The 26,081-nt window shown below is 39.7% G+C and overlaps 1 protein-coding gene across 2 annotated transcripts in view; it reads right to left on the bottom strand.

Annotated features, from left to right (window-relative positions):
* Positions 1 to 26,081, bottom strand: part of LOC104604181 (uncharacterized) — a 47,660-nt gene that overhangs the window by 1,947 nt on the left and 19,632 nt on the right. For both annotated transcript variants that reach the window (XM_019198891.2, XM_010268448.3), the window contains exons 6-7: positions 18,392 to 18,445; positions 18,252 to 18,317 (exon numbers count right to left, since the gene is read on the bottom strand). In XM_019198891.2, the coding sequence (XP_019054436.1) occupies positions 18,252 to 18,317; positions 18,392 to 18,445 (120 nt within the window). The remainder of the gene's footprint in view (positions 1 to 18,251; positions 18,318 to 18,391; positions 18,446 to 26,081) is intronic.

Genomic DNA, 26,081 nt, shown 5'->3' with positions numbered 1-26,081 from the left:
ACTCCCCCCCCTCAAGCTGAGCATGGATATCAATCATGCACAGCTTGCTTACATAGTGCTGTAACTTTTCCTTAGGGACACCCTTGGTCAAACATCTACTAACTGTTGATCTGAGGCACTGAAAGGAAGACAAACTTCTCTGGAAGCCACTCTTTCTCTTATAAAATGCCGGGTCTACCTCGATATGTTTTGTCCTATCATGTTGAACTGGATTGTGAGTTATGTTAATTGTAGCCTGGTTATCACAGTACAACATTAAGGGATTATCATATACAATACCCATGCCTAGAGAAGAGAATACTCTTTCTCACAATTCCCTTCAAGTAACAAACAACCCATTCTGCAACAGCCATATGTGTGTCTTTAGGGGCATGCATAAATTGGCTAATCACACTGACAGCATATGAGATATCTAGCCGTGTCATGCAAAAGGTATAGTAACTTCCCCAAAAGTCCTTGGAACACTCCCCTGCCCGCCAAGAGCTCACCATCATTAGTTGAAAGCTTATGGTTGGCATCAATAGGTGCAAAAGCAAGTTTGGCACCAAGTTTCTGAGTCTTCATAAGAAGATCTAATACATACTTTTGTTGGGAGATAAAGATGCCATCTTTAGACTTAACAACTTCAATTCCCAAGAAATATCCCAACTCCCCTAAGTCCTTAACTTCAAATTCTGAGGTAGATTTTTGGGTGCTTGAACTTCCTCTGTATCACTCCCTATAACCACAATAATATCAACATAAATAGCAAGGAAGGTAACCGAAGTATAGCCAAACTCAACAAGTGCAGCTCTGAATTTGTCAAACCAAGCTCGTGGGAATTGCTTGAGGCCATAAAGGTATTTCTTCAACTTGCACACCTTGCTCTTCATTTCCATACCATATATGCCTAGAGAAAGTGACATATAAACCTCTTCAATCAAGTCCCCATTTAAGAAGGACAACAACAAACTAATATAATGGCCAATCATAACTCACTACCAAGGAAAATAGAACTCTCATTGAGGTCATTTTAGCAACTAGTTAGAAGGTCTCCGTATAATCAACTCCATACACCTGAGTATAACCCTTGGCTACTAGCTAAGCCTCACACCTCTCATGGTGCCATCAGCATGATACTTGATGGTGAACACCTACTTACATTCCATTGGTTCCTTCTCATAAGGCATGTTGTGGGACTTAACAGTATGGGCTTCAGCCCATTTATGTTATGTTTTGTTTATTTCTTGTTAGGCTGTATTGTTCTGTACTGTTATTAAGAATGGGCCTAGGCCTTCTTTTATTTTGAATTACATTACCTCTTACTAATAGAGGGTAATATTGTCAACTCATGTATTATTGTTGCCCTAGTATAAATAACAATTTGATGGGTTGGACAGAGGGTGCCACCCTATTCTCCATTTCTGTTCTTCTTCTTCTTTCTTCCTCTCTTGATCAAGAATCTGAATACAAATATGGTGTTAGAGCTGTAATCTCCTCTTATTCTGCTCGTCTACCCTCTTCTTCACCTCCTCTTTCTTCTTAAACTTCTTTTATTGCTGGAACAACAAGAGAGAGTTGCTGCTGGCTGTGGTGAACTGAAGTTTTTTCTAGGGTTTTTTCCTGGAAAAAATCTCCAAGGAGGCCCAGAATAGTTGCTGGTATGCCCAGGTAAGGCAAGAAACTTTGAAGTAGTCATATGGACTTCTAGAGAAACCTGGTTAACAGGTCTAGCCGTTGGACTGTAAGGGGTATTGGTCCAGGAGGTTCGTGCTCTAGCCACTAAACTATAAGTAGCATCAGTCCAAGAGATTTGTGTGCTCTCTAGCCCAGTTTTTCTGGAGTTTTAGCAAAGGGAAGTGTTGTTTGACCTGTTCTACTATTCAAATAACAGTTTTTTGTGAGTTCGGGATGTCTTCCAACACAAGTGAAGTCTCATCTGGAGGTTCAAGGACTACAGACAATATTATTCATCTTGGAAATCCCATGGTACAGATTAATAATGTGAAACTAAATGAATACAACTATAGGGAATGGGTCATTTCAACAAGATGGTCCATGGTGAGCCATGGGCTGCAAGGTTACATTGATGGGAAGATTAAGGAGCACAAGGAAAACGATCCTAGTTACAGAAGTGGTGCAAGGAAAATGCAACTGTGATGTCATGGTTGCTAACCTCTATGACTCCTAAAATTGCAAGGATTGTTTAGCACTGTACCACAGCCCATAAGGTTTGGGAGAAACTGTACAACACTTGTGATCAAACGAAAAACATAGCAAGAATCTACAAGATAAATGAAGACATTTTTAGTTTGACTCAAGGAGACACGACTGTTGCAACTTATTTTGTTACACTAGAAAGTTTGTGGGAAGAACTTGATATCCACTTAGTCCTTGAGTGGGATAGCACCAAAGATATAGAAAGGCATGACAAGCAAATAGAAGGAAAATTTTTCAAGTTTCTTGCTAGTTAAGACCACTCATATGAAAGAATTAGAGCACAAATATTAGAGAGAGATGAACTTCCAGATCTGCATCATGTGTTTTATCTAATTAAGAATGAGGAGATGAGGAAAGAAATGGGAATTGATGTCTCTCTCTAGCCTATTGAGCAGTCTTCTCTTTTCCAGCAGCTCTAAGGGTGGAAAAGGGGTGGATAAGAAGAACTTGAAATGTTCTCACTGTGGAGGAGAGAAGCATACTAAGGATACTTGCTGGAGTCTTCATCCACACTTGAAACCAGCAGCCTTGAGGAAGGACAAGAAGACAAACAAGGATCCCAACTACAGTTCAGGTCAGGTTATGTAGCCAATGTAAATGTTGCAGATAGTGTTTCTAAGGGTAACAGTACTAGCTCTTCTAATGTGGGAAAAACTTCCCAGAATTTACAACCGAAGAGGTAGAAATCCTCAACTGGGCTATGGCTTGGTTGAAACAATCATCCATTGCTTCATTCTTATTTGTAAAAACAGATATAACATCTACCCTTAGTGCTATTCATTCTTCTTCATCAAACATTTGGGTTATTAGTTCAGGAGCTTTTGAACACATGACAAATTCATCCTCATTATTCACTTCTTACCATCTCTCATCAAGGCATGATACGGTAAAAATTGATGATGGATCTCTTCCCATTGTTTCTGGAAAGGGAGACATTCAGCTAGGAAAGGGGATCCCCCTCAAATCTGCCTTACATCTTCTAGATTTCACCACTAATTTACTCTGTCTCAAAAATTACCAAAACCCAACATTGTCTTGTTACCTTTATTACTGTTTTCTGAAAGATTGTAGCTGAAGTAGTAGAAGAGAGGTGAACGCAAACAAGTGCTGAGAATGTCGAACTTAGTAACCCAGTCGACAGTACTATTATTTATAGTAGATTACAATACAGTGTTACATGAAATGTCTGGAATGCCCCTGATTAGTGATGGGACACCCAGACTGCTTAAAACACTAAACAGACTTAGGCCCAATAACAAAGGCCCAGTACCTAACAGCTTAAAACCCAATACAAACTAACATGTACACTTATCAGCCGAACCAACAATACATAAAAACAGTCAACTTAACACTCTCCCTCAAACTAAGCATGGATGTCAGTCATGTTTAGCTTGCCAAGAAGGTCCAAGATTTTTGTTACAGCCAACCCTTTAGTCAGCACATCTGCAATCTGCATCTCGGATGGAGTACAAGGAATGCAGAGTTCTCCCGAGACTATTCTCTCTCTAACAAAATGTCGATCAATCTCAATATGTTTTGTCCTGTCATGTTGCACTGGGTTATTTGCAATGTTGATGGCAGCCTTGTTGTCACAGCTTTTATGCCAAGCTCACCAAGAAGGGTCCTAAGTCACAGAAGTTCAGCAACACCATGAGCCATAGTTCAATATTCAGCCTCCGCACTTGATCTAGCAACCACATTCCGCTTCTTACTCCGCCAAGTAACCAGGTTCCCTCCAACAAATGTACAATATCCTGAAGTTGATTTTTAGTCCCCAGCAGAACCGGCCCAATCTGCATCAGCATAAGCTTCAATTTCAATTTTTTTGTGTTTTCTAAACAAAATTCCCTTTCCTGGGCAAGTCTTCAAGTACCTGAGAATCCTTTCAACTGCTCTCATATGAGGGATCTTTGGAGAGTGCATGAACTAACTGACAACATGCACAGCATAAGCAATATCTGGTCGGGTGAGAGATAGATATATCAGCTTCCCTACCAATTTTTGTTATCTCTCTTTATCACAGTAGTCCTCCCCTACTGATTCCTGTAGACCATGGTTCTGTTCTATTGGGGTATCTGCTGGTCTACACCCTATCATGCCTGTCTCTTCTAGGAGGTCAAGTACATACTTCCGCTGACATATATAGATCCCCTCTCTTGATCTAGCAACTTCAATCCCAAGAAAGTATCTCAAATGGCCCAAGTCTTTGATCTCAAATTCAGAGGCTAAAAAATCCTTTGGTCTTTTGATCTCTTCCAGGTCATTCCCAGTAATCACCATATCATCCACATAAACAATAAGTGTTGTAAGCTTGCTATCCTGTCTCCTTATGAACAAGGTATAGTCTGCACCACTCTGAGTGTACCCCACTTTCTTCATGGCCCCACAAAGCCTCTCAAACCATGCACGAGGAGACTGCTTTAGGACATATAATGCTTTCCTCAGTTTACACACCTTTCTATCAAAGTCGTAGCCTGGTGGAGGGTCCATAAATACCTCTTCATGAAGATCACCATTTAGGAAGGCATTCTTCACATCCAACTGATGGAGTTCCCATGAAAAATTTGCTGCTAATGACAGTAAAACCCAAATTGTGTTAAGCTTCGCTACTGGAGCAAAGGTTTCTTTGTAGTCAATCCCTTCTTTTTGAGTAAACCCCTTTTCCACAAGTCGGGCCTTGTACCTTTCAATGGACCCGTCCTCCCTATGCTTTATAGTGAACACCCACTTGCACCCGACAGTGCTCTTCCCTTCTGGCAGATCCACTAATTCCCAAGTCCTTGCTTTCATTAAAGCTTTCATCTCTTCATTCATAGCTTCTTTCCACCTTGGGTCAGACACAGCCTCTGAGTACCTAGAAGGAACATGTACAAAAGAAAGAGCAGACACAAAGGAGTACCAGTACAAGAACGGATAGGCTTACGAAGAGCAATAGGAAGATCCAAATCAAAAGTATGTGTGTTGGGATTACCTTGGATTGTGGAGATAGATTGATCCGAGTCCAACTGGTTGCTGTCATGAGTTTGAGGGCCCTTTTTTCTTCTGTTGTAGGTGATTCTTATATCTTTCTGTTGCCTACTAGAGCCCTCAGGAACATCTGCAGTATCAGGAAAGGTAGCAGGCACAGTGGGAGCCTCACTAGGTTCACCAGGGATGCCACAACTAGGAGGAGTAGAAGGAGAGGATGGAAGGCCCAAGGCAGATAGAGGAACAAAAAAGAAGGGAGAATAAGAATCCTCTTCCATCCCACTAGTCTCCCCCTGAAGAGGATTCTGGGAAGACTGAAAGTAGGATTGAGACTCAAAAAAGACCACATCTCTGGTGACATACTTTCTCTTGGTGATAGGAACATAACACTTGTAACCCTTTTGTGTAGGAGAATACCCCAAAAAGATTCCTTTCGTAGCCCTAGGATCCAGCTTGGTCTTCTTTGGATCCTGTACATGTATAAAACATACACAACCAAAGACCCTAGGAGGAAGAGGAAAGTCTGGAAGGGTAGGACACAGAACAGAGAAAGGGGTTTTCATACCCAACACCTTAGATGGCATCCGATTTATCAGATATGATGCAATAAGTACTGCTTGAGACCAGTAGTGCTTGGGAACCTTGTGCTAGAATAGTAAGGCTCAAGCTGTCTCCAATAGATGCCTATTCTTGCGCTCAGCAACCCCATTCTGTTGTGGGGTATTAGCACAAGATGATTGATGTAGCATGCCAGCATCTTCCATGAACAAGTTCAAGGATTTTTCAAAATATTTAGCAGCATTATCTGACCGGAATTGCTTAATCTTCTTGTCAAATTGTGTTTCAATAATTTTGCAAAATGCCATGGTTATCCGTGGCACTTCATCTCGTCCTTTTAACAGGTAGATCCATGTGCATCGAGAGTAGTGGTCAATAAAACTGATAAAGTAACGAAAGCCATCAATAGAAACAATAGGTGAAGGGCCCCAAACATCAGAATGAACCAAATCAAAAGGAGCTTGAATTTCATTATTGGAAACTGGATAAACAGTTCTACATTGTTTTGACAGTTGACACACTTCACAGACTAAACTCTGACTTGAAATGCCCTTAAACAATTCGGGAAACAACACTTGCAATGAAGAAAAAGGTAAATGACCTAGCCTAGCATGCCACAGATGCAACCTAGCTATTGACTCCACATTCTCCGGACCACTAGAAGCAGATGCTTGTAAAGCTGAACCGATGTCTGCATCAAAATAGTAGAGGCCTCCATACTCATGACCGCTCCCAATCGTTCTCCTCGTCAATCTGTCTTGAAAGACACAATGAGTAGGAAAGAAGGTTATGCTACAGTTCAAATTTTTGGTAAGTTTTGAAACAGACAAAAGGTTTGAGGTAAGACTAGGAACATGCAAAACTAATTTAAGGGAGAGGTCCTTGCTTAGGTCAACCACCCCTTTGCCAGAGATGGTGGAGAAAGACCCGTTAGCAACTCTCATCTTATCCTGACCAAACAACAAGTGATATGAAGAGAATAAGGAGGACATATGTGTCATGTGGTCAGTTGCACCGGAATCAATAACCCAAGACGTAGAGTCAATAGGACTAGTTGCACTAAAGGCAGAGACTATACCTGATCTGCAAGAGAGGAGGAAGCAAAAGAGTTACTCATTAGACGGGTTAAAGCCTGGCTAAGGACCTCTACCTCATCAGCAGTGAAGCCCAAGGTACCGGCTCCGGAGGAATTAGCAACCTGCCCCATGGAAGAAGAAGCCACTGTTGGTATACTCTGTGAGTTATCACCATTGTTACTAGTGACAATGGTTCCCACTTGCCGCTTGACCCTTCTGTCCCTTCTTGTCTTTTCTCAATGCAGCTGGCTTCAGGTGAGGATACAGGACCCAACACTTTTCTTTTACATGTCTTTCACCTCCACAATGAGTGCACTTAAGATGCCTTTTGTCTAGATATTTGTTCCCCTTTTGATTTGTAGAAATCAGGGCTGAATGTTCTATAGATTTTTCAATTGGTTGCTTCTAAGTGTCAACTTGCATCTCCTTTCTCCTAACCTCTTCATTCCTTACCAGATAATAAACATGATGTAACTCGAGCATTTCATCTCTTCCAAGAATTTGTGACCTTATGCCCTCATACACTGGGTCCAGGCCAGCCAAGAACTTAAAGGCTTTGCTCTCTTCAATCTAATTATCATGTCTCTCCTTGTCCTTCGCATTCTCCCAATCCAGAATCAAGTGGTGATCAAGCTCTTCCCGCAGTCCTTCCAGAGTTGCAAAATATGTTGCAACTGTCATATCCCCTTGCCTTAAAGCAGCAATGTCTTGGTTCAACCTGTAAATTCTAGCATTGTTTTTCTTTTGTCCATAGTTTTTTGACACTTTTTCCCAAATCTTAGCTGTTGTGGGAAAGTGTTGAACAGTCCTGGCAACTCGAGGAGTCGTAGAAGCAAGCAGCCAGGACATAACTGTGGAATTCTCCTTGCGCCACATTGCATACTCCACACTGCCAACTTCTGGTTCCTTCTTCTTCCCATCTAAATACCTTGTGAGTTCACGGGAAGTAATAAAAAGCATTGCAGAAACGGACCACTCCCTGAAGTTGTATCCATCCAACAACACACTTGTAATCTACAAGCTGTGCAGATTCGGGTTCTCCAGATTTGAAGACCTCCCACCAGGTCTGTTATCCCTAGAAGAGACCTCTCCGGAAATTGAAGACATCTTGGATGCAGACTTTGTGTAGATAACACTGTTTCAGACTAGCCGAAGTGGTCACAGTCCTGAAGTGGACTAGTTACAGCACCAAGAAGAATTCTGTGAGCAAGTAACCGACCTGAAACTGAGAGCTCTCCACCACTGCACTATGCAGACTTCACTTGGGCTTCGACTTCTGCAACTGTAGAGAGTACTCACCCCTACAACCAATACTAGGACTGCTGAAATCAGTCCTCAACCTAGGTCTGTCCTATACAGACCTCTCTTAGCAGCCGAATGGCAACTAACTACTAGAAGCAGTCTAGTAGGGCATCAACTTCTGGGTCTTACTTCCCTTGTGCCCTACAACCAAGAGAAGCCCTAGGTTCGAACCCTGTTTTGTTCTACGGCAACCCTAGGGTTTTTTCTGCAGCAACCAAGAAAGAAAAAGGAGAGAAAGCAAGCAAGAGAGAAGAGATGGCGTCGGCTGTAACCAGAAGATCACTCAATGCTCTGATACCATGTTTGCTGAAAGATTGTAACTGAAGTAGTAGAAGAGAGGTGAACGCAAACAAGTGCTGAGAATGTCGAACTTAGTAACCCAGTCGACAGTACTATTATTTATAGTAGATTACAATACAGTGTTACATGAAATGTTTGGAATGCCCCTGATTAGTGATGGGACACCCAGACTGCTTAAAACACTAAACAGACTTAGGCCCAATAACAAAGGCCCAGTACCTAACAGCTTAAAACCCAATACAAACTAACATGTACACTTATCAGCCGAACCAACAATACATAAAAAACAGTCAACTTAACAATTGCCACTCAATATCCACGGTGAAGAGATCTCTAATGAAATGACAATCCACCTCGATGTGCTTAGCCCTCTCATGGAAGACAAGATTAGATGCAACCTTGATAGCATTAGTGTTGTCTGCATAGAGAGGAATAGTTGTAGGAAGTGGACTATCAAGATCCACAAAGAGAGACTGCAACCAAACAATTTTATTACAAACTGAGGACATAGCTCTATACTCAAGCTCAACTGAAGACTTGGAGACAGTTTGTTGCTTCTTACACTTCTAAGAGATAAGAGAATCACCCATAAAAACACACCATCCAGAAGTAGATCTACGAGTGTCAGGGCAACCAGCCAAATCTGCATTATATGCTCACAACTGAATGGGAGAGAAGGAAGAGAAGAACAGCCCTTGAGAAATTGTGCCTTTAACATAGCAAATAATGCAATATTCAACAATCATATGAGGCTAACGAGGAGCGGAGACAAACTGACTAACAACCTAAATAGCATGTGAAATATCTGGACGAGTCATGTTGAGATAGATGAGAGACCCTACAAGTTAGAATTATAGAGTAGCATCAGGAAGCAACTAGCCATCAGATTTAGATAATTTAACATTCAGCTCCGGAGGTGTATCAACTTGCTTCTCATCATTGAGACTAACAAGTTTGACAAGATTGGAAGCACATTTCTGCTAGCAAACAAAGTACCCCCGAGTACTTTGTGAAAGGAATCATTAAGTAAGGACTTCAATTCTTGAATGTTTTCATTATCATTACCAATCAACAACATATCATCAACATATAACAAGAGAATAGTGATATCCTAAGGCCATCTCCTAACAAGGAGGGAGGGATCAGAGGAGCTCTGACTATATCTAGCGTTTACTACAACATCTCGAAAATGCTCAAATCAAGCCTGGGAGCTTGTTTCAAACCATATAGAGATTTCTTCAGACGACATACCAAAGAAGGATCACTGCAATAGCCAGGAGGAGGCTTCATGTAGACTTTTTCCTTCAATTGTCCATGAAGGAACGCATTCTTCACATCTAACTAACAGATGATCTAGGATTGGATAGCAGATAAAGCTAGAAGAGCACGAACTATTGTGATCTTGGCAGCTGCTGCAAAGGTTTCTTCATAGTCAATGCCATACTCTTGACTATAACCCTGAGCAACTAGTCGGGCTTTGTACCAATCAAGAGAGCCATCTGATTTTAGTTTGATGGTGTAAACCCAATGGCTCCCAACAATGGGGGCATCTGAAGGAGTAGGAAGAAGCACACAAGATCATTTTCATTTAAGGCCCTAATCTTGGCATCCATGGCTTCTCTCTAGTGAGAACTCCTAATGGCATGGGAGAGAAAGAGGAATGGAAGAATTAGTGTTTTAAAAGGCATGGGAGGCGTACACCTGGAGGCGCGCCTCCAGGGGAGGCGCTCCCAAAAACGCCCTAAGGTGTATGCCAGAGGCGCTAACACCTCTGAGGCATACACCTCAGGTGCAAGAGGCGTACACCTCATGCGCTTTTTTCGTGAGGCATGCTAGAGGCGTACGCCTCATGCACATCTTATATAAAAAGATAGAAAAAAAAAAGAAAAAAAAAAGGAAAGGAAAGGAAAGGAAAGGAAAAGAAAGGGGTAGGGAAAGAAAAAGAAAGAGAAGAAAAAAAGAGAAAAGGAAAGGGAAGGGAAGAAAAGATAAGGGGAAAGAAAGTGGTTTGCCTTTTTCCCCTTCGGCTGGGGGGCTTCACCCCCCAGACCCCCCCACCCCCTTTTCGATGCAGCCCAATTTGTTTTTTTTTAGTTAGGGGGGTCTTTCTCCGCTTCGACAAGACCCCCCCCCCCCTTCCTCCTCCTAACCCCCCTCCTCTTAAGGTTGCATTCTAAACTATGCCTCACGCCTCTAGATAGTGGAACGCCTCCGCATTTTAAAACATTGGGAAGAATTAGCATTGGAAGAAGTAGTATCTAAGGGAAGAGTACCACTTACAGGAGGATTTGAAGAATGATGTTCTGGAGCATATTGAAGGGAGGGGGGGGGGGGGCAGGTATAGGTTCTAGAGCATGTAACCACTTACAAGTGAAGACAAGAAGATTTTTCACAGCAGATGGAGGAACATCCTCCGAATCAAAATTCTGCAAAACAGAGACAGAGGGTGCAGACAATCTAGCAACTCCAACAAAGAAGGATATATGTTCAAGAAACACAACATTCTATGAAATTCTAATACGACGAACAACAAGATCATAACACAAGAATCCTTTGTGATCATAACTATATTCCACAAAGGCACACATGCCAAACTGAGCAGTGAGTTTAGAACATTCACAAGAAGGAAGATGCACAAAACATACACAACTAAAGACATGGAGATTAGATAAATCAAGAGAACAACCAAAAAATTTCTCAAAGGGTGAGATGTTAGCAAGAACAGAAGAATGTAGGTAGTTGATTAAACACATAGCTGTATTGGTTGCTTCTACCCAAAAGGAAGGTGGAGCATGGGATTCCTAAAGAAGTACCCATACAACACTAAGGAAATGCCCATTCTTGCATTTTGCTACACCATTTTGCTGAGGAGTACCTAGGCAACTATGTTAATATTGGATTCCATAACTCCTCAAATATGCCTGAAAATCTGCACCAGTATATTCTCCCCCCCCCAAGTCCGAGCTAAGAATGTCGATGTTTGCCTTGAACTAAGCTTGTACCATAGCATGAAATAGCATAAACATTGAAAAAGCTTCCAATTTGTGTCGTAGAAAGTAAATTCATGTGAATTTGGTACAATCATTAATGAACAATACAAAGTATTTGCATCCTAACCTTGAGATAACAGAAGCAAACCAAACATCACTGTTTATAATCTCAAATGGTGAGTAGCATGCTTGGATTTGTGAGAGAAAGGTAAAGTACAACTCTTAAACAACATACAGTACATGAAGCATCAAGAGTACGAATAGGAGTTTTGTTCATAATTAAACCAAAATCAATCAAAAACTTCAATTTATCAAAACATGGATGGCCCAATCCTTTATGCCACAAATCCCAAACATTATTTCTTTAACTCAAAAAAAAATAGATGTGGAAGAAATAAGGGGCCATTTGGCAAGTCTTTTTGGAAAGATCTTCTGGTAGCTCTGACAATCAAAAGACGCATTGAGCTTTTCATGAAAATCTAAGTAGATCGAAGCTAGTTTGGTTACCGCACGTCTTTCTGTGCATCTTTTCGTGTCTTTCCGTGCGAAAATAAAGCTAGAAAGACGTGAAAAGCTCCATTTGGAGCTTCCCGAAATCAGCCCAAAATGGGCTTCTCGCGTCTTTTCGGCACACCGACTTTTGGCAGCTAGATCTGTTACGAACCAAACAGAAAAAGACCGCAGAGTGATCTACCCGACTTGCAAACAGCCAAAAGACCATGTGGAAAGATGCGCCAAACGGGGCCTAATATAGGCTGAAGATGCTCTTGTTTGAGATTTCTCCAACTCCAACACAAACAAATGGCCCAACCTACACCCCTTTTCTTTCACCGTCCCAGCGTGTCAGTCTTGAATCAAACAACCATCATGAGAAAATGTGTGAATATTTCCTTCAACAAGTTAGCCAACAGAAATGAGATTGGTAGTCAAATTAGGAACAAAAAATGTCATAGCAAGAGAGGGGCATGGCAGGTGAAAGTTTTAGGGACAAGTAGATGATGCTTAGTTTTTCACCATTAACAATTACAATGTGTTTATTAGGAATTTTAGTGAGATGACTTGGTTGATTGGCATAGGCTCTTGTCATGTGGTTTTTGGCACTAGAATAAAAAATCCAAACATGTGAGGGGGAAGAACAATAACCAAATAACTTACCAGACAAGTCAGTAATAGAGAAAGCAAAAGAGATAGCATATGATACCAATTTCCGAATCCTCTCCTCACTCATAGAAACTGTAGTGTCACCTTTATCTGATGAATCTATACTACCTATAAAAGAGCGAATGACCCTTCTTTCTGGAATTTTCATTAAACGTTTTGCACCCCCCTTGTCTAAGCATACAGCAAGCATAAAGAGGGCATATATACCCTTTACTCTCACTTTAGAAACTGCCCATGAATTATAAATAGTTTTGTCTTAGAAATACTACTACGTGCAAATGCACGTACACGTTTACTAGTCCCCCTTAGTGGACAAAGTGCCAGTTGCCTTCTATGCTACTTCATAAGCACGGGGCTAAGTCTTTTTGTGAACACCCTTGAAAGGACGAACAGGACAATCCGGAATGATGTCACCATGTTGTTTGCAATAGGTACAAACATTCTTCTTATAGTGAGAAGCAATATGGCCAAACCCTTACATTCATAGCATTGGGTCTTGGAGAAGTCTATGGAAGATGATTTCTTACCACCATAAGTGGTACAAACATTCTTCTACCATTTTCCCTTTAAGTACAGTAGCAGTAAGAAGTCTCCCTACATAGCTTTCCCAATACAAAATCTAAATCTAGAAGGGCACACCCTACTCAAGATATTTGAGTTGATTATCTCATATTCAGATCTAAGCCTCATTAGGAACTGATTACTTTTCTCAAAATGTTGTTGAAGATACTTCACACATTATATCGGGTTAAAAGTTCAATATTAACAAGCTCATATCAGCCCACACGTCAAGAAAACCCGAGTAATATTCTTGAATCTTCCTATCTCCCTGAGAGTATACAAATATTTCTTATTCAATTTGATATTGCCTTCACATATTAGATTGATGATATGCTTTCTTCAGATAGGAATACATTTCATAAGCAATGTTCATCCTCCTCATAGGTACAGAAATATGGGATTCTATAGAGCTTAGAATCCAAGAAACAATTTTCCATTATCCAACTTCCATTGTTGGAAAGCTTTAGTATCAGTTTCAGCTGGTTACAACACCACTACTTCCAAGCCTTTTCCTTCAACATAAAAAATCAAAATGAAATTTCCACATTCCATAGTTTGCTCCATTAAGCTCCACCGGAATGACATCTACTCTATCAGAGGCCATTTCAGCAAGAAATAACAGTCCAAACACACTAATAGCCAAGAAAAAATAGATTCAACAGTAGCTCACTTCAGTCTGTCAGTGTCAGGCGACTTTTCCAGAAGAGACACCAGGAGAAGAACTCAAAACCCTTTCCAGACTGATTCGAACCAGACCAGGCAATGGGATATTAGTAATACTCCTTTGGGCAACACCAAATCCGATATTTTATGCAGGTCTGGTGCTTCATAGGTGAAGGTACAGAAAGAGAGGGATTCGAACCCTCAGTAAACAAAAGCCTACATAGCAGTTCCAATGCTACGCCTAGAACCACTCAACCATCTCTCCTACATAATCTTATCATTATGACCCAGAAACTGAGTGAATAGCGAGTCATTCATATTATTGCAGTAAAGGTACACCCAATACCAAAGAAAACCCCAAAGCTGTAGGCGCAGAGGTCCAGGACAGAGTCTGATATCGACTGATCAAAACAGCCTACAGAAAACTTCAAACCAGAACTGAATAAGGAGGCAAAGTGACTTGAGACAATCCTTCAATCTTGAGTAGAAACCAGATGTTGAGAGCTGGTACAGATAACCTGCTCTAATACCATGTAAACCTTCTTGGTCGAACAGAAAAGAGAGAGAATAGAATTAGGAGTATCAATGTTGTCAATCCCCACTCCAAAGAGTCACTTATATATTAAAGAGAATGTATAATTACAAGAATGCCCATGTGGGGCAGAAAGAAAGAAATAAAAGGAATACATATAAACATAAAAAGTGAACTGTACAAAAGGGACTATCCTAATAAAGTACATTAAGCCTCAAAGTCCCCACAGCAGGTGGGTTCCCCCTCAAGATGTGGTAAGCCTATTCAATCCCATCTTCCTAAGGCAGCCAAAAAAGAGGGAGAATTATGTGGAGGGCAGTAAGGGCAGCAAAAGCGTGGACTATTTAGGAAGAAAGAAACCAAAGAATTTTCAATGACAATAGTAGGTCAATGGAGGAGGTCATAGAAGGCATACAAGTCAGGGCCATACATTGGGTAAAAACATTGGAACTCTTTTGAATATTCTCAATAAATGAGATAGAAAATGGTCAGAAGTGGTACAAATAGATAGAAGTAAAGATAATCTGAGATTGGATTTGAATCTCTGGATGAAAACAAAAATGAAGCTGAACATTGATGGTAGCTCTCTGTGCAATCTGGGGTAGGCAGGAATAGGGGGGTGTTCAAGAACCATTTAGGAATGGTGGTGGCTATGTATTCAGGGCCAATTGGCATTCATAATTCGGTTTGGGCTGAAATACTGACATTGTTGCAAGGACTGAGGTTAGCATAACAGCTTTGTTTCTGAGAATTGGAAGTGGAAGGAGACTCACAATTTAGTCATTTATTGAAAAAAGCAAATTAATTCAGCACCTTAGAGTTACAGGCATGCCTACAAGGAGATGTCACCCATCAATGGAACTCAATACCACCTTCAAGGAGATAGACATCACTTGTTTTGAGCAAAAGTGTAAACTTTTATTCGAGGTTGGTTTGAATGTTCCAATATTCGTACTTAACTTTAACTTCAGATCTTAATTTAATGAGTCGCTTTTTCTGATCAAAAAAAAAAAAGTCAAAGATCCATATAGTGACTAAAAGAAGTGGGAAAAAGTAAAAAGAAAAAAAAAAAAGGGTCTTTCAAGAGAATCAAAGGTTGGGGAAGGAAGGTACAATAAAAAAGGCAAGATGAGTAAGGTAGGTGGATTTTGTTAGAGGATGAGTCTTTTTTTAGCTACTTTTGGGGTTCAATCGACACATTATCTTTTACAATGTTGATTGACCCTGATGTTAAAAATTAAAACGGAGCTGCATTGTGAATGTTGCAAAATTTTTTGATGGTTGGCAATATCTGTGATTTGTATGTTTGTACATCATTCTTTTGCATGCTATGTGCTTTTACTTTGGCTGCAAAGCCTTCTCTATTCCTATCTTTTTTATTTAATAAGATTTTCTAAAACATACTTACTTTTTCTTATAAACTCTGTGATTGGAAATTGGGTCAAACCACATTAAAACTGGTTGTTTCTCCTTTATTTCCTTATTATTATTTTCCTGTCCATGGATTGACAGTAACAAGTCTAGATCACACCTATTTTCAATCCTAAAATTTGGACCAATTATATATCTCCACAAATAGTTGCTTTATTCTCTTTTTCTTTACTATATATATATATATGTGTGTGTGTGTGTGTGTGTGTGTGTGTGTGTGTGTGTGCGTGTGCATGTGAATTTTTCTAGTTTTAAAATTGAACAAATAACTGTGGCCAATCACATTTAAGTGATTGAACAAAAAAAGAAAAATCATGTTTCGGAACCTAAGGAGTGACTACTAAAGCAATCCAGGTAAGACTGTCCTTTAGTAGTTGATTACTAGAAAGATAGTTGTCATACGGCCGACCTAGTAGCACTAAGTAGCCAGATTACTAGAATCTCATAGTTGACTACCAGAGAAAAGGATTGGATGTGCGTGAGAGTCAACCATTAAGCCTTAGCAATCGATTTCAAAGAACAAAGTGCTTGCAACGACATTATAACAACCAATTTGGTTAAGTCACCTTTTCTTATTAATTTTAACTAGTCAGGACCCATGCAACGCACAAGCTTTATTTATAAACAAAATTGAAGATGGGCCTATATGACATTTCCAATTAAATGGTGTCCATCTAAGTTCAATTCAAGTATTATTTTCCTATTCTCTAGATAAATTTGTATTTTTTTTGGTATCTTAATGCAAATTTTTATTAATTTTTGTTGGTTATTGTTGAAATAATGTACTTTATTGCAAGTAGTCGACTATATCTATATAGATGGAATTTTATGACATTTTCAATTAAATGGTGTCCATCTAAGATATTATTTTTTGGGGTTATTTGTATCTTAATGCTGATTTTTATTAATTTTTTGGAAAAGATTTTTTATTATTTTTATTGGTTTATTATTATTTTTAGGTAAAATTATAAAAAGAAACATCTTGTAACAATTCTATAATTCACCTTTGTGTTTTGACCCTAACAAAGGCCTCCCCTATAGTTTTGGGAAAAGAGTGCAAATACCTCCTTTCCCTTGTCTCTTCGATAACAAAGACATTAAAGTTACTGATAATTAATAAATTTAATAAATTCAATAATTGTTAGATAATATACTTTTTTCGAAAGGAATTTAAATAAATTCAATTATAAATTTACTTAAATTTAAATAAATTTAAATAATTGAGATATTCAATTAAGTTTCATAAGGAATTTAAAATAGTTGGTTTTAAATTAATAAAATTTAATTATAAAACTAATAATTGTTAGATAATTTTGTATTAGTTTTATATTAATTTTAAATTGATCTTCATTTTTAATTTATTTTATTCCTTTTATTAATTAAATTATTTTTATTATATTAATAAAGATATTTTCATTATTAACAATAATTAATAATTATTTTTATTTTCTTTAAGTAACTTAAAAATTTATTTTTATTATTTTCAAATGAATTATAATTTTAAAAGAAGTACATTATTTAGTGCAATAATATATCCTTGAATATCTCAATTTCAATATAATTAATCTTTACTGATAGTTAAAGTTTAACTATTTATATATAGTTAACTTGAAATGATATATAGATAAAGTTAATGAATTTTATGCAATTTAATGAAGTAATGGAGATGAGAGAGAATTAGAGGCATGAGTTATTGAAGGAGAGAGTTAATGGCGTAATTAATGGGAGATTATTAAAAGAGTTAATGGGAAAGAGGGGATAGAGAGAGATAGTTAATGGTGTTTTAATGAAGAGTGTTAAAATTCTTAAAGGTGATTGGTCACTTGAGTTATTTTAGTAAATTTTAAAATTAGAGAATTTAAAAAAAACGGAAAAAAGATAGATACCTTTAAGAAGAAACCAGAAAAGAGATAAGTGGCTTTTAGAATAAACCATAGAGCAAGAAAGTGCCAGCTTGGCACATTGCATTTTACTGTGTGTGTGTAAATATATATATATATATATTCTTTGTTGAAATAATGTAATGTACTTTGTTGCAAGTAATCGAATAGTAAAGAGCAGGAAAGTGCCAGCTTGGCACATTGCATTTTAGTGTATATATATACATATATATATATATATATGTATATATATATTCTTTGTTGAAATAATGTAATGTACTTTGTTGCAAGTAATCGAAATAGTAAACCATAGAGCAGGAAAGTTCCAGCTTGGCACATTGCATTTTAGTGTGTGTGTGTATATATATATAGATATATATATATATATTCTTTGTTGAAATAATGTAATGTACTTTGTTGCAAGTAATCGAATATATATATGTATTCTTTGTTGAAATAATGTACTTTGTTGCAAGTAATCGACTATATATATATATATATATAGTCGACTATAAGGTTCTAGTAAGAAGCAATTTTGGGAAGTTTTAAAATTAGAAAAGTAGAAGATTTATAACCTTTACTACTTATTAATACTAAACTAGGCATGCGAAAAAAAAGGATTATGACGCACCCGCCAGCTCTGACAACCTTAGTAACTTGGCTTCCTGCCCACACCATTGCCATTATTTTGAGAAATCTGCAGTTCAAAAAATAAATAAATGAGGGAAATATTTTAGATGCTTCAGCCTCCCAACAAAATGCAAAAATTACCTTTCAACAGCTGCAACATAACCCATCTTTCCACTAGACGGCAAAACAAAGAGCCTAGGAACAGAACAAAAGCATTATAGTGATGAGAATTCCTTGATATTTATAAGCATGCAAAGAAACTTCCAATAATGGTTAGGAAATTTTTAGGTGGAAACTGCTTGGAATTGCCAATGCATAAAATATTATTTTGTTTCTTGAAAACCAAAAACCTTACTTATATATGACCAACAAATTGCAATGACCAAATACCAAGGAAAAGAAATATGTAGGAGTAGGATAATCATAGATTTTTTTTTCCTTTCTTAGACCACTTCATATTGACCCACACAACCCAACTAAGCTTGTCCAATTATGCAAGTTGTTAAAAGAAGGCTCTGAGTATGTCTGAAAGGAAAGGAAAAAAAATTGAAGGGTGGAATAATAAAAGCTGCAGAATGCATCATTGAAAAGAAAGAGTGACTGTTTGTCCAGTTAAATCCTGGTCAATTTAGCTGAAATTTGACAGCATGAGAGCACATTTATAGTTCCCTAAACTAAGCTCATCATTGAAAAAATGAGAGCACATTTTTTTTATTCATCAAAAAAATTTTGTAGATTTTCATCTCAATATGACAAGTGGAAGTTCCCTAAACTAAGGGTTCAAGACGACTGATTTTTCGGTTCTGTAAGTTTTGTTCGACAATCTTGTCTTCTTCGAATCAGACGTTGAAGCCACCGACTCGCACATCTTCGGGTCCTTCCTCCTACAACCCAAATCAATACCTAACTTCCCCACAACCACTTCAACAACTAAAAGCTCATCCCCTCTTTTTTAAGGCTCAATCATGTCCAGAGCAGGGTAGGCACAATCAGCACTAGAGAAACCACCAAATGAACCTGCGAAAGAAGGTTTAACTACATTAACCATGGTTGACTACTAATGTCATCACTGCCAATTGTTGACATTAGTAGACTATACACTTGGAGCATCATTCTATTGTTGAAAACACTAGTTTCTAAATGGGTTTGAGCTAATATGTTTTTTAGTGGTGATTTCATGTTCATTTGTGGGAGGGTTCATATTTTTTGAGGTTTTCATCTGAAAAAAAATCAGAAAAATCCAGATTTGATTCTTCCTTGGGTTTGAACTTGGAGACAAAGAGGTTGATAAACTTATCCCAAGAGGCATTATAGGATGGCCCAAGCAGTTTGAGGAGTGGTGGTAAAGGATGTTGGAAAACTAAAGAATCGGTTAGAGGTATGTATTACAGGCAGGTTTAGTCGAAAGATTTTTGGACACATCCAAATGAAAGAGATGTGGAATGCTGGGTGGAGAATGAATGAAGGGGAGGGGTTTTCAGGCAGCAAGGAAACTCAATGCAGGTTTGTTCATCTTCATGTTCAAGAGTAGTGAAATTAGGGACGAGATTTTGAGGGAAGAAGCAAAAGCAAAGTATCATTACCCAGAAGTAACATTAAGGCCATGAACACCACTGGTTGGACAGGTAAGGAACTCACCTGGCCAGTACCTTATCTGGATTCACATCTAGGCAATATCGTTGCACACTTGGTGTATCCAGACATTCAGGGCTGTTGGAGAGGCATTTGGGAAACTCATGCATTATGACTTTAGAAATAGACATTGGGAAAAACTGCAAGTTGTAAGAATACTGGAGGAAGTTCAAGAGGTTCGTTTGGATCAGTAGAAAGCCTTATGTGCTGATTCAGCCAAGCTTCTTGTGAAAGGAAGAGGAGAAAGTTTGGGGTTTCAGCAATAGACAGAGGAAAGAGAAGAAAAGGGGAAGAAGGTCAACTAGGATAGTGATTCATAACCCTAGCCGCCAGCCCCTCATTCTACTTATAATTAACTTAAATATGAGATATTACAAAGATGCCCCTAGTAGGGCGGCAACTCAAACTAAGTACTTACAATTCTTTTAAAAACAAAATACTAATGGGCCCAAGGCCCAACAACTTCTTAATTTAAAAGAAAACAAACTAAACATAAATTGGCCCACTCAACACTCCCCCTCAAGTTGGGAATATATGTAACACATTCCCAACTTGCGTAGATCATGTTCCAGCTTATCCTTCGCAACACCTTTTCTGAGAACATCAGCAAGCTGCAGATCAGAAGCAATGTATGGAAGACAAACTTCTCCAGAAGTTACCCTTTCTCTGATAAAATGTCTATCTACTTCAATGTGCTTAGTCCGGTCATGCTGGACTGGATTATGGGCAATATTGATTGCTGCCTGGTTATTGCAGTATAGCATCATAGGTTCTTCTACCTGTACACTGATTTCTTCTAACAGAGAACGGATCCAGAGAAGTTCTGAAACTCCATGTTTCATGGCCCTATATTCCGCTTCTGCACTTGATCTTGCCACAACTGTTTGTTTTTTACTCTTCCATGAGACTAGGTTACCCCCAACTAGGGTGCACACTCCTGAAGTTGATCTTCTGTCATCAAGGCATCCTTCCCAATCCGCATCTGTATAGGTCTCTAGCTTCAACTGTCCATGATCAGTAAACAATATGCCTCTGCCTGGATGTCCCTTCAAATAAGCAAGGATCCTGTCAACTACCTTCCAGTGCTGGTCTCATGGAGCATGCATGTATCGACTCACTACACTTACTGCATAGGAGATGTCCGGTCTTGTCATACACAAGTATAGTAGCCAACCCACAAGTCTTTGGTATCTCCCAAGGTCCTTCACTGGTTCACCTTCTAATGCACTGATTCTATGGTTCTGATCAATGGGGGTGCTAGCTGCCTTTGTTCCAAGCTTCCTTGTCTCTTGGAGAAGGTCCAAGACATACTTCCTTTGAGAGATAAAAATTCCATGTTTCGATCTTGCAACTTCGATGCCTAAGAAGTATCTTAGTTCTCCAAGATCCTTAATCTCAAATTCCTTATGCAGGTTCCTCTTCAAACTATCAATCTCACTCAGATCATTCCCAGTGACAACAATGTCATCCACATAAACAATTAGGATTGACACCAAAGATCCCCTGCGCTTCACAAACAAGGTGTGATCAGATTGAGTTTGAGTGTAGCCAAAAACAATCAGGGTCTTTCTGAATCTGTCAAACCATGCTCTGGGAGATTGTTTCAAGCCATATAGTGACTTCTTCAGCTTGCATACCTTTCCCTTTTCAGCATTATCATAAAAACCAGTTGGAAGATCCATATACACCTCTTCTTGTAGATTCCCATTTAGGAAAGCATTCTTTACATCCAGTTGAAACAAGGGACAAGAGTATGAGGCAACAAGAGAAAGGAGTATCCGAACAGAGGTCATCTTTGCAACTGGCGCAAATGTCTCTAGATAATCAATGCCATAGGTCTGTGTGTACCCTTTCGCAACAAGTCTTGCCTTGTACCTCTCTATACTTCTAGTAGGTCATCTTTGCATCCAACTGTCTCCTTGCCTTCTGGTAAGTCCACAATCTCCCATGTCTGATTCTTAATCAAAGCCTCCATCTCTTCTTGCATAGTTGTCTTCCACTCAAGTTTGGAGAGAGCCTCACTAACACCCTTGGGTATAGACACTGAATCAAGAGAAGAGAGAAAAGCACGGTAGGAAGGAGAAAGTCCATTGTAAGATAAGTACTATGAGATACAATGAGCAGTGCACTTTCTCTTCCCTTTTCTAAGAGCAATAGGGAGATCAAGGTTATCTGTAACAGTGTTAGTAGGATCAATGGGAACTGAAATAATAGTGGGATCAAGAGGAATACCTGAATCCGTATCAGCCGAATCTGGAGTCTCCAAGGGATCGACAGGAAGTGGTGTGAGTTCTACTGTAGTGGAATCAACCGCCTTATGGAGTCTCTGTCGTGAGTAATGTTGTGAAATGGTACGCAAAGGAGGTGGCAAGGTGGGGGACATCGGGTGGTGATCAAGCATAGGAGTAGACATAGGGACTGGAACTAGGAGAGGGATAGACTGCTGACTTACTTCCCCAAAACACTCCCCATGAGAAGGATCCTTTGAGAAGAAGTACGTAGATTCAAAAAAGGTAACATCCATAGTAACATATCGGTTCCCAGAGACTGGATCATAGCAGCGGTACCCTTTCTGATTCTCTGCATATCCAAGGAAAACACATTTCTTTGCCTTGAGATCAAGTTTCGAACGGTAAGGGCCAAGAATATGAGTAAAGCAGACACATCCAAACACCCTTAGAGGAATATGAAACATCTCCCCCTGGGAAAAAGAAGGCTGAATGGGGTGCTGAATCCGAGTACACGAGAGGGCACCCTGTTAATCAGATAAACTTCCGTGAGAACTGCATCTCCCCAAAAACGAACCGGAACTGTGGCTGTGATCATCATGCTTCTTGTCGTCTCAACGATGTGTCTGTTCTTCCTCTCTGCAACACCATTCTATTGTGGACTACAGGAGCAACTGTTCTGATGAACAACACCATACTCCAACAGATATGAGGCAAGATGTCTCTCAAAATATTCCCTAGCATTGCCAGATCTGAACATCTTTATTCTCGTCCCAAACTGTGTTAGTACCATCTGGTGGAATTGCCTCACCAAGGATGGTACTTCATCGCGTGATTTCATCAGGTAAATCCAGGAATATCGAGAGAAATCATCCACAAACAGGAGAAAATAGCGATAGCCGCCCATAAAGGGAACATGATAAGGGCCCCACACATCCGAATGAATAAAAGGATAAATGACCCAAATGGACTCACAGACTCAAACAGTTTTGGAAACAAACAACTCAAAGAAGAAAAGGATAAATGACCCAGATGGTTGTGCCAAAGCATAATCTGACCCACAGATTTTGACTCACTGTCTCTGCAAACATGATGGCTTTGGTGAAGAGGAGGAGCATCCAGGAGGTAGATTCCATTCACTTCACGACCACTCCCAATCGTCCTCTTTGAATCCAGATCCTACAAAATACAGCGTCCAGGAGAAAAAATTACTGAGCAGTTCAGATTCTTAGTCAAACTACTAACAGATAACAAATTAGTGCTCAATCTAGGAACATGGAGGACAGAGGGTAAACAAATAGAATCATTAATCTTGACAGATCCCTTCCCAGCAATAGGAACATGGGATCCATCAGCTGTGGAGACCCTATCTCTGCCAGAACAGAGCTGATAAGAGGAGAAAATAGTGGAACAATGGGTCATATGCTCTGAGGCTCCAAAGTCTATAATCCAAGGAGATCTCTCCTTACCTGAAGTAGAAACATAGTTTGCAGTGACATGTGAACTACCTGTGTGGGCAAAGGAGGTAGAGTGAGCTCCACCTGTGCTACTTGTACCTTGTTGTCCGCTTACGGCTGAACTGGAACTAGTTGTATCCCTCTGATTCAGAAGTAACCCAAACCTCTCAAGCTGCAACGGACTCCAAAGCAGCTGTAGTAAGGGGGGCCGGAGTATCACCTGTAACTGCCATGTGCGCATTTCCTTTCTTATTCTTCAATCTGGTCGGCACAAGATGTGGGTGAAGCTTCCAACAAGTATCTCTTGTATGCTTAGGCTTCTTACAGTAGTCACAGACCAAGTCCCTTTTGTCTTCCTTTTTGTTTTCATTGCCATTCTGTTTAGATTTCACAGCACTTACCATAGCAGACTGATCAGAACTGAGATTTTTCATCATTGCATCCCTCCTGCACTCCTCTCCTTACACAAAGGCATATGCTTGGGAGAGAGTGACACTATCCCTAGAAAGATGTTGCCGTGCAATGTCATACTCAGGGTTAAGGCCAGCAAGGAATTCGAACACCCTATACTTCTCTAAATGTCTTTGATAGGTAGTTGCATCCTTGGTGGTTTCCCAAGCAAAGGTCTCTAGATGGTCGATCTCCTGCCACAGGGTCTTAAGGACTGAAAAATAGGCTGCAACAGATCTATCTCCCTGCCTTGTGGCAATAATTTGATTTCTCAGTTGATAAGCCCTAGCAACATTCTCCCTTTGTGAATAGGTTTCTGCAACCCCATCCCATATCTCCTTAGCAGTGTTTGCCCATAAAAAATCTTTACTTATATGTGGCAACATAGAATTACACAACCATGTCATTACCATATAATTTTCCTGCACCCACCGGGAGTTGCCAGTTTCGGGTTTCACCTCTTCACCAGTAATATACCCCAATTTTCCACGAGCCCCAATGGCCATCTTTGCAGATTGGGACCATTCCAAGTAATTTGTACCATCCAACCTAACTGTAGTAATGGTCCCAGCTCCGAAGGGGTCTCTAGCACCTCCTCCCACTGTTCCCATTTCATTCCCGGGCTTATATTCAACTCTGTGTCCCTCCATGTTTCTCAAAAGAGGTACCAAAAGCAACCAAAAAATGTAGCAAGAACAAACAGAATACCTTCTGGAACCAACGACACTCCTTTGGTGTCCTGGACTTTCTTCCCACGAAAGATTCCTTTTCTGTGGGATGGGAGAAGAGAGAGAAAAAGCAATGCCCTCTCTAGAAGCCTCCAAACCACATGGAACTTAAATCGCCCCTTACAAAAAACCCAGAGGAACCCTAAAAAATTAGGGTGCCACTACCTAGGTCAAAATTGAAGAGTCCAACAAAATCAAGACTCTTCCCCTTTCTCTAGTTTTTCCTGATTCTGATGAGAAACCCTAGACCAGCTACAAGGCATACAGATCCATCAAGAAAATCCAAAAACTGGGCTTACCTGAGAGCTTCGATCAGCCTCTTAAATCTCCATGTAGTCAGCCGATCTAGGGCTGCAGGAGTGAATCTCTTCAAGAACCTTCAACCTGCTCTAATACCAAGTAGAAAGCCTTATGTGCTGATTCGGCCAAGCTTCTTGTGAAAGGAAGAGGAGAAAGTTTGGGGTTTCAGCAATAGACAGAGGAAAGAGAAGAAAAGGGGAAGAAGGTCAACTAGGATAGTGATTCATAACCCTAGCCGTCAGCCCCTCATTCTATTTATAATTAACTTAAATATGAGATATTACAAAGATGCCCCTAGTAGGGCGGCAACTCAAACTAAGTACTTACAATTCTTTTAAAAACAAAATACTAAGGGGCCCAAGGCCCAACAACTTCTTAATTTAAAAGAAAACAAACTAAAACATAAATCGACCCACTCAACAGGTTCCATACAATCTGGATCTCTTCTTTGCAGGGGAAGTATATGAATTAAGGTTGGTTATTGAAGGGGAACACCCGACTGTCAGTACACACTAATTGTGACTTTGGATTTGATGAAGACCTAGGGTAGTCGGTAGAGATAGAAGAGTTACAAGACAGTGGCAGGAAATAGATTACAAGGGGAAGGAGGAGGAGGAAGAAGAATTCAGCAAGGAAAATGGTTGGAGGAGGATCCAAAGTGGGGAGAAGGCATGAAGGAGAGAGGGGAAGAAGGTGAACAATAGAGTTTGGGAAGACAAAGAGGCGGAATCAGGTGAGGGGTGTAAATTTAGAAAATAATAGGGAGGAAAAAGTAAAAGAGGAGATTTAAGAGCATCACGTGGGGGGATGGGGCCCAGTCAATCAAACTTTAGGGGTGGGTCTCAACAAAAGAAGGGAGCAAGGAACCCAGGAACCTAGACGGATTGAAAGACAGAAGGCCAAAGGAAAGGAGTTCAAGAAAGGAGGAGAAGAGTCGGCAGAAGACTGGCAAACAACGATATGAGGGAGAAGACACGAGAAAAAAATCAAAAGGAGGTTTCAATGGTCAGGAGTTAGCAAGAGACTACAAAAGACA

This window comes from Nelumbo nucifera, chromosome 2, assembly GCF_055504915.1.
Source record: "Nelumbo nucifera cultivar China Antique chromosome 2, China Antique-T2T, whole genome shotgun sequence".
Classification (NCBI taxonomy): Eukaryota; Viridiplantae; Streptophyta; class Magnoliopsida; order Proteales; family Nelumbonaceae; genus Nelumbo; species Nelumbo nucifera.
The sequence above is the reverse complement of the archived record's forward strand: the minus strand, read 5'-3'. Positions and strand labels throughout refer to the sequence as shown.